The sequence below is a fragment of the Conger conger genome, chromosome 5, assembly GCF_963514075.1.
Source record: "Conger conger chromosome 5, fConCon1.1, whole genome shotgun sequence".
Taxonomy (NCBI): domain Eukaryota; kingdom Metazoa; phylum Chordata; class Actinopteri; order Anguilliformes; family Congridae; genus Conger; species Conger conger.
The window spans coordinates 20582232-20596983 of record NC_083764.1 but is presented as its reverse complement, the minus strand read 5'-3'; the positions used below and the strand labels follow the sequence as shown (position 1 = coordinate 20596983).

Here is a 14752-nt window from a genome sequence, read left to right as displayed (position 1 = left end):
CACTTTGGATAAGATCGTCTGCCAAATGCCATTAATGTAAAGTAATGTACTATAAAATATACGGAGAATCCGTCCCTTTCCCACCCCCTACTCGACCCAGCTCCTGGTCCAAGCGATGGTTCTGTCCCGCCTGGACTACTGCAATTCCCTCTTGGCTGGCCTCCCAGCGTCTGCCATCAGACCCCTCCAACTCATCCAGAATGCAGCAGCTCGTCTGGTCTTCAACCTTCCCAAATACTCACACGTCACCCCACTGCTTACTTCCCTCCACTGGCTGCCTGTCATGGCTCGCATCAAATTCAAAACATTGGTGCTAGCCTTCCAAGCAGTTAAGGGGTCTTCCCCAGCTTACTTACAAAAAATGATCAGACCCTACACCCCTGCCAGACCTCTTCGTTCAGCCTCCACATGCCGCTTGGCACCTCCCCCTCTCCGAACCTCCACCTCACGCTCACGACTACTGTCTGTTCTGGTTCCACGGTGGTGGAACAAACTCCCCGTTGAGGTCAGAACTGTAGAATCTCTCCCCACCTTCAAACTGCAAACTGAAGACGCACCTCTTCAAGCAGCACCTCTCCCCATCCCTCCCTACCTCCCTGTGAACCTTAATTGTTGTCTTTGTGAATTACTTTGTGTTTTAGTATTTTTAGTTGGCTAGGTAAGCAGTATTTGGTCACTGTTGCTTTGTTGTTTGTTTGTTAATTTGTTGATTTAAAAAAAAAAAAAGAAAAAAAAAAAATTGGCCCTGCTCCTTATCTTTGTTGTACGGGTAGCAATTGAAATTGTACTTCCCTCTAGGGTCGTTCAGTGCACTTACCCCTGGTTATGGGTATGCACTTTGTTGTACGTCGCTCTGGATAAGAGCGTCTGCCAAATGCCAATAATGTAATGTAATTTACTTGCTACGTAAAACTGCTAATAAAATAGTTCATAAAACAGCAAACCCGTAGCCGATATTTTGACATTATATAATGTATTTGTATTTTGTTAAAAATTCTTAACATGTCTGTGACTCCTTGTCCGTAGCACATTCCACTCTCCAAACTGATCAGCAGCTCCCAGATCTGCAACTACAAATTTGACAATGAGAAGAAGCACATGACTGAAGGAACCTGCACTGAGAAACACATCTTGGTGCCTTTCTCTCACCGGTTAGTCCCATGCTCCAGAAGTGACCTCGTTGTACACAAATGTAGGTAGAAAAAATGACACAAAGTAAGATAGTAAATGAGAGTGTTCTTTATTATCCTGAAGGAGAGTCAGTCCTCACAATCCAGTTGTTGTCTAAATCCAACGGAGGGGCAGTCCCTCTGAGCATTTGCATCATTCATATTTACATTAAGCAGTCCAGTAACAAGCAAATCATCACTTTGTTACAATACACCCTGCTCATTTACAAATAAGGTGAATAAGGTTAGATTTACTTCTTCTGTGAAAGCTTGTTCAGAATTTCCTTACAATGTCAAGGCCCTCTCCCCTCAGACTACAGTATTAGCTATTAGTTCAAATTATTATTAATTGTTATCAATTACAATTATTGAATATTTAGTACACGATTATTATTAGATATATTAGAAGAATCACATACACATTTCAATATAATTCTACACATTTTAACTTGTACACCCTCCAGCTCAATTTAAGTTTTGTAATTAGAGGTCATTTTACTACCAGTTTCTTCCTGCCTTTCCACACCAGTGTCTCACCAGTGTTAATCAATTACAAATGTCTCTGCTCATTTTCTCTTAAAGTGTAACTGCATATAGGTTTCTGGCTATTAGCAGTATCATATTCTCACCAGTTATCTTCTGTTCTTTCTACTCAGAGAGCAGAGTGGAGTTTTAACCATGGTCAAACAGACCTTGGCCCTGCAGGAGACGAGCAAGATCAACAATAGAGTATTTGACCACAGTAAGTACTTCACATACACAACTTCATGATTCATGATTGTGATGAATTCTGAATGAAGGCATGACATAGTAGAGATCCACTTATCTAGACTATATATGTAGTGGTTTGATTTCCAGACAACTTCTCCAAAGCAACAGCAAGAGTATACTCTTTTATTATATCTGTATAACATAGCCCTTTGTTTATCCTTGTGCAGATGAGGCTAACCTGAAGGCCCTACCTATGGAGGCTGTTGAAGATAAATCCCCTGCTCAAACTAAGGATGTTATTCTGGCCACTCTGAGGGAACTAAGCACCCTGTCTCAGACAAGCCAGGGTAACCGGCGGGCACACCTGTTCCAGAAGCTGGTGACTGAGATCCGAGGGCTGAAGAGTGAAGCCCTGAGCCCAGCTGTCCCAGAGATGGTGGAGGTGTCTGGACTCCTGACTTGGCAGGCTTTGGCCCAGTGTGGAACACCCGAATGCAGCAGTGCCATCCTACAGATCCTGCTTACCATGGATAAAACTGCTCCGGAGGTTGATGCTGCCGTTTATGCTATGGGGCTCCTGCCCAACCCCACCAACCACTTGGTCCAAGACATGTTGAGCATGGCCCAGTACAAACAGAGCAAGCCTATTCTATATGGCCTTAGCAACATTGTTCGGAGGTAAGTGCAATTTCCCTCTCAAATCAAGTAATGCTCTCTATTATAAGAAGATTGTTGAAGATGTTTGCCTGGGAATAATCACGAATAAGACTGTCAAATTGTGGACCAGTCTGCAGAGGAGTGACTCTTCCTTGTTATTTGTCTTCCCTTCCTAATTCACCTCCAGAGTTTACAAGATTGAGGGCAAGGTCACCCCTGAGATCACTGCAGTATCTGAGTACATGGCCTCCCTGCTGGGTGATTGCTCTGGTGACAAAGATCAGACCTTCTTGACCCTGAGGGTATGCCTCTTAACTGTCAATGAGGAGGATAATGTATTTGACAATTCAATTTCTTTTTCTGAGATCTCTGTGAAGCTGCAAATTTGCATCTTTCTTTTTCCAGGTTATTGGTAACATGGGAGAGGCAATGGAGGCTGCTAACCCTGCTCTGAAGTCTGCCTTGCTGCAGTGTATGACAGAGCCTGCCGCCACGTCAACTGTCCAGAAAGCTGCCATCCAGGCCTTCAGAAAGCTGACCATTACTGAGGAGGTAACTGGAGTACCATCATCCTATTGTACTCAAAATATGATCTGACTGTACACACTGTGTGTTTAACAGACTTGCTTAGGGTGACTAACATAGTTCAGATAAGCTGTACCTTGAAATGAAACAGAGCAATTGTTACTGTAGTGTTATTCCTAATCCATACTGCTTCAAAGATACAGTGTAACAGGAATGTACTATAAAACATACGGAGAATCCGCCCCTTTCTCACCCCCTACTCGACCCAGCTCCTGGTCCAAGCGATGGTTCTGTCCCGCCTGGACTACTGCACAGTGGACTAAACAATGCCTATCCCTCCAGGCTCGTGGTGTACTCCTGCAGACTGTGCTGGATGGGGAAAGCCCCATTCAGAAACGTGTGGCTGCCTACCTGGTGCTGATGAAGAACCCTGAGCCTTCTGACTTGGCCGAGGTGATAAGCACTCTAGCAGATGAGGAGGATCTTCAGGCCAAGAACTTTGTTGCATCCCACCTGGCCAACATTCTCAGTTCCACAGACCCTGCATCTGCCCTGTAAGTAGAAACTTCATACCTCGATCAGAACCCCAAAAGTCTACATAGTTTTCATCGTGACCTCAAGACCATGTTCTTCACACAATTATCCCTGCAGGATGAAAGACAAGATCGCAGAGGCTCTTCAGGGAAATGAGGTGCCAGCTGTCATGGAATTCAGCAAGATCTCCCGAAACTACAAGATGAGTAACAACCTGGAAGGAAATGTGATCTTTGACTCCACTGGCTACCTCCCTAAGGAAATGATGCTGGAGACTACACTGAAGGCTTTCGGATACGATTTTGATGTATTGGAGGTATAGATCATGTCAACACAAGTATGATTATGTTTATCAGTGCAGGTCAAACAACCTGGCAAAAATAATTTTAGAGCATGTTTTTCAGTAAACTATTTGAATTCAAGAAACTGTGTTATCTCTTCTCTTACTTAAGGTTGGATTGGATGGAAAAGGATTAGAACCAACCTTTGAGGCCCTATTTGGACAGGATGGATTCTTCCCTGACACCTTGTCAAAGGCCCTTTACTGGGCTGGAGGCAAGATGCCAGCCTCAGTGAACACACTTTTACAGAAGATGATTCCACCTGAGAATGGGAGAATGAGGAGACAGGTATTTTGTGCAGCCATTCTCTGTTGGTCTCAGCTGAGGCTTTAAGATAGAATGTAAGGTTCATACATCTTATGGGAGGCATCTTTGTTCAATTTAAAAACATTTTCAAATGATTATTTTGCTATGCCTTCCCTGCAGGTGCCTCAGAACATCCTGAGAGAAATTAGTCACAATGTCAACAAACTGATGAGCGAACTTAAGACCCAGCAGTCTCCCGATGCCCTGGTTTATCTGAAACTCTTGGGATCTGAGCTTGGATTCATCAAGACTTCAGAAATGGAAGAGATGGCGTACTCTGCTGCCCTGTTAGCTGATAATCTCCTCAAGATGTTTCCTACTGATGTATGTATGGTATTTCACAGAAAACCTGTAAAAACACTATGAAATTCAGGTCAGATATATTCAGATGTAACATAAATACATTTACACATGAAATTGTTTATATAGCAAGGAGGCAAACTAAAATGTGTCAGTAACTGTTAATATTCATATTTTGTCACCCATACTTCAACATGATACATAACTGTCGAAATCAGATTACAATTATACAATTTAATTTCTTTTCATTTCTCTTTTTCAGATCATGAAGCTTCTTTCCAGCACTGAAAATGAGTTATTTGTTCACTACATGTTCATGGACAATGAGTTCTTCCTGCCAACTGGTTCTGGTATGCCTCTGAAAGTCTCTCTTTCTGGTACCTTTGCCCCTGGAGTCAAAGGCGGACTGCACCTAACCCCTGGGCTGGTAAGTATCATAGTTGTGTTCCACAATCCATTATAATGAAGATATTACCAATGTAGATACATGGAATGCTATTCTTTTAAGCAACATGCCATTAACTCTGCCCTCAATTTATCTACACCAGGACATTGCTTTCATGCCTTCCATTGGTGTGGAATTTGTGACAGAGATGGGTGTTCACATTCCTGAGCTTCTCATCTCCAGTATTGCCATGCACACCAACATCTACCATGAGAGTGCCCTCAATGCCAAGGTTGCCATAAGCAACAGCCAGTTCAAGATTACTGTCCCAGCTCCTCAGGGTACCTCCCGTCTCTTTGAAATTAGGTAGGACTCAATCATTACTGAGGTTACAATTTTTGTTACTGACAATTCTCTTTTGAGTTTCTCTTGTGTTGAAATAAAATAACCCCTGTCCTTTTCCAATTACAGCAACAGACTGCTGTCAGTGACCACCACCAAGTCCAAGAGCCCGCCACCGATATCAGAGGACAGAACTGACTTAGTGAAGTGCATCCCAGTCTTACCTGGCATGAAGTCCTGTATCACCCTAAAATACCCTGGCTCGACTGATGCTGCTCCCTATTTCCCACTCACTGGAGATTCTGAGTAAGTGTTACATTTCTGTAGTGTGTATTATCATCTTATTTACATTTTCATTACTTAAACAATGAATGTGCTGCCACTTTTTAAACTTTTAACCCTTTAAGCTTTTAATAGAAAATAAGTAAAACTGAAATGTCCTTTTCAATTGATTTCAAATATTTCTAAACAAGACACTAGACAAGGCAGGCATAATGTTTCCTCTGTTATACATAGTCACAAGTTCATTTTATAGACAGTTATATGTAGATTGATATTTGGCTGGTCAGAAACAAATCTGATCTCCCTATTATCATAATTTACACTGCATAACATTAACCAGCATATGTTCCTAACTGCACAGTTATATTTTATTTTTTACAATACTTTTACATTATGACATGCCTTCACAGACTCTTGCAATTATTGTGCAATTATTATGGTAAAATGACAAGTAGTATATAATAAGCTGCTTTTCAATCAGCATCACTTTATAAAAAAAAGCATTTAAGTCTATCAGCTTGTACCAATATAAACATGGAATTCTAAGGGCAATACTGTCCCAAATACTTGTCAGAGAATCCATTTAAAAGAAAAACTCCACATAATACATCTTAAATGTCATAGTATTTGCTTTATTGATTATTTTGATTGCAAAATCTGTACAAATGTATATATACAAACATTTACAAACTTGGTTACTTATTCCTAGGGTTGCTGTGGAGATTGAGCCCACTGGTCAGGTGACTGAATACACTGCCACCATTGCCTATGAACACCTAATGGAGGGAGAGGTTCCAGAAAAGGTGGATGCCCTGAAGGTTACACTCATGGCAGAGGGTATGTCATCTAAAGGGGAATGATGTTAAGAATGTATCTGAATTAACATAGTGTTTCTTTTTTGTTACTAACAGTAACAGAAATCCTTTTCTCTTGGTCTCAGGTGCAGAGCCCACGGAAGCAAGAGCAGTTATGAAGTACAACAGGAACACAAATGTTCTCACCACTGATGTCCAAATTCCTGATTGTGACATCGAGGCTGGAGTCAGACTTGGCATCACTGATGATAGTGCCAATGGAAAGGGGATCATGATTGACATCACCCACAAGAACATCCCTCAGGTTTCTCTGATTGGACATGCAAAGTAAGCTAACCCTGATCCCCTCAATCCCTTCTTTTTGTACAATCTTGTATTAGAATGCAGTTTGTCCAGGAATCTGTAGCCATGTTCAGTCATTTTTTTCCTTCCTACAGACTTGAGGCAATGAAGGATGGTATGCTGCAGGTCCAGCTGGCCATACCCTCACTGAAGACCGATGCTACTGTCACTGCTGCCCTGAAGAGAGCTGAGGACCTAATTCTGGAGATCGAGAGCATCATCAACATCCCTGAGACTTCCTCACTGCAGAAAGTCATTTTCAGATATGGTATATCCCTATTTTTCACAATGTTACTCCCAAAAAGAGTCAAATTAGTTTCTCTTTACATTGCTTCTTTTTACAATTATATAAAGGGTCAGGCCTGGGTCAAATACATAATTTTTTTTAGATTCAGATACTGTCCTCCAGTTTGCTGACCTTGTCTGGTGTATTGGAACCTATGAAATACTGAACCTGCAGTACTTACCAAGTTCCTCTCTAGCAATAGGAGGATTAATTGAAAGAAGTAACTACAACCAACCCCCAACCCCCCCCCCACCATGCCCAGTTCCACTTTTCCCCCCACTATGATGCCCCTTTCTGCTTCAGGTTCACTTGGTTGGCTCAGTTGCACCAGGCAAGTCTTGTTTTGGACGTATTTGATCCAGGTCTGGAAAGGGTAAATGTGTACGTTTTTATACAGATATGCAATCTAATGAGCTGATGATGGAAATGCATTTTAATTGCAGATGAGAATCAGATTGAGGTTGAGTTGAAATCTGATTTTAACTCAGAGGTCCGTAAACTGCTTCAAAATATTGATGAATACGAAAAGATCATCCAGAATATTTTGGATCTGACAGTGACCCAGACTGACATGACAGTGCGTCATATTGTGTCCAAGTCCATTGAGGTAATTAAAATTTCTTTTTTTTTTAACAGAACCATTTACAGTGTATGTAGTATTTTTCAAGGCTCCTCCTTAACTTTTATAACATGAACTGCTCTACCCGATTAAAGACCTCACAAATAATATATTTCTTCAGGCAACCAATATCTGGCTAAACAGGGCTGTTGCTGATGCCCCTGCTCCCTTCAGTTTCAGACAAATACCAGAATTATATCTGCCTGAGAAACTGTTCCTGAAATCGTAAGAGGCCTTTAATAATTATTGCATTGAAATACTGATCATATCAGTACTGCGTAATCTAACATTATATATGCATTGTCAATTAATCAAGATTTAGTCATATTCAAGATTTAGTAGTTCAATGGTAGTTACCATAACATTTTTCTCCAACAGTGAAAGTGCACTCAGATACAAGTTCAACCAGGAACACGTCAGCTTCCATATTTCTGTGCCTCTGGGTGGAAAATCCTCAGAGGATTTGAATATCCCCCGAACCCTGATCACCCCCAACCTGGCTCTGCCCCAGATTGGTGTGGTGATTCCTTCTACAGAGGTCAGCATCCCCACCTTCTTCCTACCTCCAACCTATGAGCTATCACTACCCCTTGTTGAAATGGAAGTGTCCACTAAAGTGAGCAGCAACTTCTACAACTGGGAGGGTTTGGCTTCAATTGATGCCCCTGCCAAAATGGCAAAATACAAAGTTGTGGGTGACTGTCCTATGGAAATCCTGTCTTACACAATTGAAGGTACATTTTCTTGTATTTCCCTACAGTTCTCTTTAATCCAGAATTCATGATAATGTGCTGTAATGAAATAATAAAATTGACTTGTGTTTCCTGTGACACATATATATATATATATATATATATATATATATATATATATATATATATATATGATGATTATCTAATCAACCATTTGTGTGGCAGCAGTGCATACAATCATGTAGATACGGGTCAGGAGCTATATATATATGTATATATATATATATACACACACACACATACACACTCAGTGACCATTCTCCTTGGACCTCTCTCATTAACAAGGCGTTTCTGCCTGCAGAACTGTTGCTCACTTGATGTTTTTTTTTGGTTTTTGCACCACTCTCTGCAAACTAGAGACTGGTGCATGAAAATCTCAGGAGATCAGCAGTTTTTGAGATACTCCAACCACCCTGTCTGCCACCAACAATCATTCCACAGTCAATTGACTTAGATCATATTTTTCCCCCATTCTGATGCTTGATGTAATTAACTGAAGCTCCTGATCCATAGCTGCATTAATGTATGCACTAAACTGCTGCCACACAATCGGCTGATTACATAATTGCGTGAATGAGTAAGTGTACAGGTGTTCCTAATAAAGTGCACTTTTGATTGAGCTTTTCTTCAATGCAAAGAATGTATGCTGATGCCAATATATACAAGTATATGTTTACGATGGTGTATCTTTGTCACACTCTGGATTATTTTGACACTAACACATTGACTTATTTTTACTTAGGCACTGGAGAACTCAGCACAACATCTGAAGAATCATTGAAGGCCATAGTGAGCAGCTCCCTGAGCCATAAGTTCATTGATGCCAGTGTCAGTTTTGAGGGAGTCGGAAGTATCACAGACAAAGCACAAATAATAACCAACAGCAAAATAGAAGCTTCAAGTCCACTGGGTCTGGAGACAGCACTGCATTACAATACCCAGTCTACTATTGCCTCTGATGAACTTGCTGGCGATGGAAACCTGGATGGAACCATCAAAATGGGTTCTCTGTATGCAAATGCCACCTGCTCTCAGTCCTACATGATCTACCCTTTCAGCAGAGAGGTAAGAGGAGAGTCAACACTGAGGCTAGACTCAACAATCTTCCAGGCTAACAACAGGATCAAAGGTACCTTTGCTAATGGTCAGCTGTCTATCATGTCCAGCACCAACTTGTACAATGACATTCTGAAACACGTAGGTGAGGTTAGTTTCAAGGATGCTCGACTCTCAGTGAAATCTGATGCCATCTCTATGGTGCTTGGAGGAACATTACGAAATCAGATAGAACTTGCTGCCACTGTGGATTCAGCCTCCATCAGAGTGGAGTCCCATGCTGACCATACATCTAACCGTGCTTTTTCATTGCTCTCTGGATCCCTGAGTACCAGTAGCCTGGAGATGAACACTGAAGGCTCTCTAATTTCTGGAGCAAGCCGTGGCTCCCATAAGGCGACCTTGACTTTCAGGAATTATAACCTGGCCACAAGCGGAACAACAACCCTGCAGAGCAGCCCCTTGATTTTTGAGAATATCTTCACAGGAGGAATTGATGAGACAGGTACCTCCCTGTCAATTATATCCAAGGGATCCCTGCTGGAAATGAAAATAGAAAACACAAACACCCTGGCTCTTACATTTTCATCCTTAGCCTTCCGCTCACAGACTGACAGTGTGTTCAGCGATAGTACATCTTTTAAACATGACATCACAGTTGACATAAAGTCCTTCTTAGCTGCAATAAAGAGCAGTACAACTGGCAAGATTCTCGGAGCTCATCTGATACAAAACACTGATTTAGATGTTGCTGGACTGTCCTCAAAATTCAACAATGTAGTCCGCTTCAACACCGAGGCATTCCATCTTGACAGTACTCTGCGCACACTTGCTGCACCTTTTAGCCTTAGTGTTGACTCAATTTTCAATGCTGATGGCGAGATCACATTTTTTGGAAAGCATACTGGTCAGTTATATAGTAAACTCCTCTTGAACGTACAGCCCCTGGCTGTTGCCTTTTCTCATGACTATCGAGCTTCCACCATGAACCAACTGGACATTGAAGCTTCTGTTGAGACACAATTTGACAACAAGATAGACAGTCTTCTGACTCCTCAGGAGCAGAGGGGAGCATGGAGGATGAAATCCAAGCTGAACAATCATGAATACAACCAAGAAATTAGCATTTACAACCAACCTGAGAGGCTTGGAGTGGAGTTATCTGGAATAGTTCTCACAGACGTTTTGAACAAGCCTGAAAATGAGAACCAAGAATTCAGCATTTCCTGTTTCTTGAAGTATGACAAGAACAGTGACAGCCATGTCCTCATGCTGCCATTCATTGAGAACTTGCCTGCCATTTTTGAACAGCTCAAAGCATCCTCTGTTCATGTTCTAGAGTCCCTGAAACAGTATATCAACAGGGAGGAAATCCGAACCTGGCTTGAAAATTTGCCTCAGGCTGTGAGTGACTTTGTTAAAGAGCAAGATCTGGAGAACAAGGTTGTTCAGGTTAAGGAGAAAATTGTTGCCATACTTCAAGAGTATGCTGCCACCCCAGAAAACTTTGAAGCTTTTCTGGAGAACATAAAAATTGCCATTGAAACAATCATGAATGATGTGGAAAGCAGACTTAAAGGCATCGTTGCTATCATCAAGGAAACAATTGAGAATGGAGTCAGGTCTGATGTCTTGACAGACATTATTGCAACTGTTTTAAATGAACTGCATGCAATTGATGAGAGGTTTGAGATCAGTTCAACTATTGTCAGTATCATCACTACTATTGAGGATATCATTGGGCAGGTAGATCTGGAGAAACTGAAGGACAGTAGCCTTGCTTGGTTGCAGGAGCTTGATGTGAAGTATGACATCAGAGCTAAGCTTCAGGAGAAAGTAAGTGAACTGAAACAGGTAATTGAAAGCTTTGACCTACAAGTATTCATTCAGGATCTTAAAAACTTCACCTCTTCTTTCAATATTGCAAGGTATATTGAATATCTTGTTTCAGAAATTCCCATAGAAACAATAATTAGATTAGCTGACTCCATCAAACATGTCATAATTACTTGTATTCAGGAACTGAAAATCACAGACCAGGTCAATGCTGTCTACACAAAAGTGAGAGAAATAATTGTTGAGTATGAAATTGAAAAGAAGTTAGAAATGCTTTTAGAAAAGGTTGTAGATCTTATCAAGCAATTCAAAATTGAAGACACAGTACAGGCAGTAGTTAACACTATGAAATCCATTGATCTTCCAGCTTTGTCTGAGAAAGCAATGCAACTACTCGATAATGCAATAAACCACTTGAATACACTAGATTTCAAGCAAATAGTTGACCTGCTCAATGAATACATTGACATTATTGTCAAGAAATTGATGTCATTTGACTATAATACCTTTGTTGATGAAGCAAACCCAAAAATCAGCGAAATGACAAGTAATGTGAATGAGCAGATTCAAGAATATGAGATTCTACAGAAAATTGAAGCAATTCTAAAATTTGTAAGATGGATTCAGGCCTCCCTGCTTGACTTCACACTTACAGAAATCAGTCTTCCTGAAATCAGCCTCCCTGACATCACAATCCAAAAACTCAATCTGGAGAACTTTGACATTACAACACTTCAGATCCCTGAGATCACAATGCCCCCAATCCCCAGTGAGATAATCGTCCCTACTTTTGGTAAGCTACGTGGAGAGATCAGATTAAAGTCTCCAAACTATAGCCTCAGGGCCGCTGCTGAGCTCCAGAACTCCACAACCAACCCAATGACTCCACAATTAACAGCTTACCTCACATCACAGGCAACATCAACTGCAAATATTTTAAACTATGTGCTAGATGTCACTGCACGTGTTGGCTTCCCAAAGCTGAGCCGTATTATTGTTTCTGAGACGATTAAATTTACCCACTCTGCTGTGTCAGTTGAGCATCAAGGTTCAGTCACTATCTATGGTCTCTCAGCTCAGGCCTCAGCCAAGACCACAGCTAAAGCAACAACTGCAATATATACTGCAGAACTCATCAACAATGCATTCTTTGCTTTGGAAAGTGGATTCTCTGCTTCTCTGGAAACTAGCTACAACCACAATTTGACCCTTGAGCTTGTTAGACTTTTGAGTGAAGCCACCTTGACACAGAAAGTAGTTTGTCGTTTGGAAGCTGGCACCATTCATGTGACACATGGAATTACAGGAAATGGGAAGTGGACCTTCCGGGAGTACACAGACGAACTGACCCACAAGAGTGACCTGGACTTCACTATCAGTATCAATTCTGCTAAATTGACCTTTACAGGAAACACAGATGGCGAAAGCCTAAAAATGAAACAAACCCTAAATGCTGATGGCGTTTTATTTAGGTACCTCACTTTTAACGGCCGTGCTGAGACAGAAGCTCCCTTAATTAAGAGCAGTCTTGTGGTTGTGAGTGGGAATATTGAGACGGGGGACCTGAAAATTGAACTGAAAGGTTCTCATGACACCGAGCTTGATGGGGAAGTAAGTGGAACAATTTCTAACTCAGTCAACCTTCTAGCTAATCCCTCTGAAATTATTTTAGACTTCCAGAACAAGGGAAATGCTAAGGCTACTCTCCCCTTTTCATTGAGTGGAAAGGTTGATCTGCAGAATGATTATGCCATTACTGTAAATGCTGAAGTGCAGCAGATTAACTGGGTGGCTTTGTCTCGATTCAACCAGTACAAATACTTCCACAATCTTACAATGGATAACAATAATAAGGAAACTTCCATTTTTGCAACAGTGAATGGTGAGGCTAATCTCAACATTTTGACCTTCCCAGTAGACATTCCTGAGGTAACTGTTCCATTTATTGGTGTGCAAACCCCAGCTCTCCATGAGGTATCTCTGTGGGAAAACACTGGTCTGAAGGCCCTCTTGACAACCACTGAACAGACAATTGACATTAATCTCAAGCTTCAGTATGAGAAGAACCCAAATATAATTTCTATTGGCATTGATCCTTTCACAATTCCAACTTTAGGCAATCTGATATTTGATCTTTCACTGAAGTCCCCTGTGTTCTCTTTCAATGCTAATGCAGCCTTACAAAACCAGGAAGAAATCATAGCCCGATTAGGTGTTTCATCATCCTCTCTGTTTGACATTTTAAAAGGTAAACTTGATGGAACTACTACCATGTCTAGAAAGAAGAGGGGCATAAAAGTTGCCACAGCTTTGTTCTTGGAACACACAAATGTTCAAGTAGCCCATGATTTTACTATTAGTCCTAACAGGAGAGCAATGGATGCCTCCATGGGAACTGTTGCTAAGATTACTCTCCCCATCCTGAACCTGGAATTCAATCAAGAACTCCTTGGAAGCACTAAGGCTAAGGTTAACGTGGACTGGAAGACAAAGCTGAAATACAGCTTCAACCTTCCACTGATTGATGCTAATGGTAAAGGAGATATTGAACAGAACCTGGTCCTGGATGGTTTTTCTGGCCACATATATTTAGACACATCTAATAAAGGAAAGATTGAGGGAACCATCCTGGCAAGTGGCAATTTTGCTGGAGCTGTGAACAACGAGGCTAATATCCATTTTGATGCCAATGGCCTGCGCTCTTCTGTGAAGACTGATGCCAATGGCGATGGTCATTTTGGAGAGACTAATATCTGGAGTATAGATATGAATGAGCACCTGGCCCTTGAGGTATCTCCAAACGGTGTGGATGTTGGACTGAACTTAATTTGCAACAATGAAGTTAATATGGAATCATTAAACACTAAAGGCAAGCATGTTGCTAAAGGAACATTTAATTTAGGTCCTTTTGCAGAGCTGACTGCAAATTTGGATATTGACATGTCACAGCCAAGCAGCCTGGGAGAGGCTAGCATTCTTCAGAACATTGCCCTTGAAATTACTACAGAGAAGCAGAAGCTCAGCCTGAAAGGCAAAGAACAACTTGTATCTGTTCTGCACACATACGACTTGCTGCTGTCCAATGATCTGCCAGAAATTCGAATGGAGGTCAGTGAATCCATTGACGGTCATGCTGCTGCAGTCCTGAAAGCTATCACGCTTCCCATCTACCAGAAAAGCCTTTGGGACGTGCTGAAATTTGACCAGGCCACCAGTGAAGAAGAACTACAGTCTGTCAATGGCGCAATTATTGCAGTGTGCAGCAAGAACCAGGATGGATACATACCTGCTGCTCTGTCCACCACTGTGAAGGTCTCCTCTCCCATTTACAGCACAACACTGACCGCAAGCCTGGAGAACAGTGCATCTGCTTACATTGCTTCACTTACGTCCTCTTGCACTTCTACTTTGGCTTTCCTGGCATACGATCTTGATGGTAAGTTCTGACTTTCCTCCTACTTACAATACATGTGAAGTTCACTTATCAATTTTCA

At 41.5% G+C, this 14752-nt stretch overlaps 1 protein-coding gene across 1 annotated transcript in view; it reads left to right on the top strand.

Moving 5' to 3' along the window:
* The window catches only part of LOC133128818 (apolipoprotein B-100-like), a 33207-nt gene that overhangs the window by 3555 nt on the left and 14900 nt on the right, over positions 1-14752 (top strand). The window contains exons 7-27 of the mRNA XM_061242626.1: positions 1027-1151; positions 1826-1911; positions 2108-2558; positions 2725-2839; positions 2943-3089; positions 3405-3616; positions 3714-3912; positions 4049-4225; positions 4364-4567; positions 4806-4970; positions 5092-5294; positions 5400-5576; positions 6262-6389; positions 6493-6694; positions 6805-6977; positions 7439-7602; positions 7736-7839; positions 7993-8348; positions 9109-10774; positions 11198-14276; positions 14553-14694. Coding sequence (XP_061098610.1) covers positions 1027-1151; positions 1826-1911; positions 2108-2558; positions 2725-2839; positions 2943-3089; positions 3405-3616; positions 3714-3912; positions 4049-4225; positions 4364-4567; positions 4806-4970; positions 5092-5294; positions 5400-5576; positions 6262-6389; positions 6493-6694; positions 6805-6977; positions 7439-7602; positions 7736-7839; positions 7993-8348; positions 9109-10774; positions 11198-14276; positions 14553-14694 — 8275 coding nt within the window. The remainder of the gene's footprint in view (positions 1-1026; positions 1152-1825; positions 1912-2107; positions 2559-2724; positions 2840-2942; positions 3090-3404; positions 3617-3713; positions 3913-4048; positions 4226-4363; positions 4568-4805; positions 4971-5091; positions 5295-5399; positions 5577-6261; positions 6390-6492; positions 6695-6804; positions 6978-7438; positions 7603-7735; positions 7840-7992; positions 8349-9108; positions 10775-11197; positions 14277-14552; positions 14695-14752) is intronic.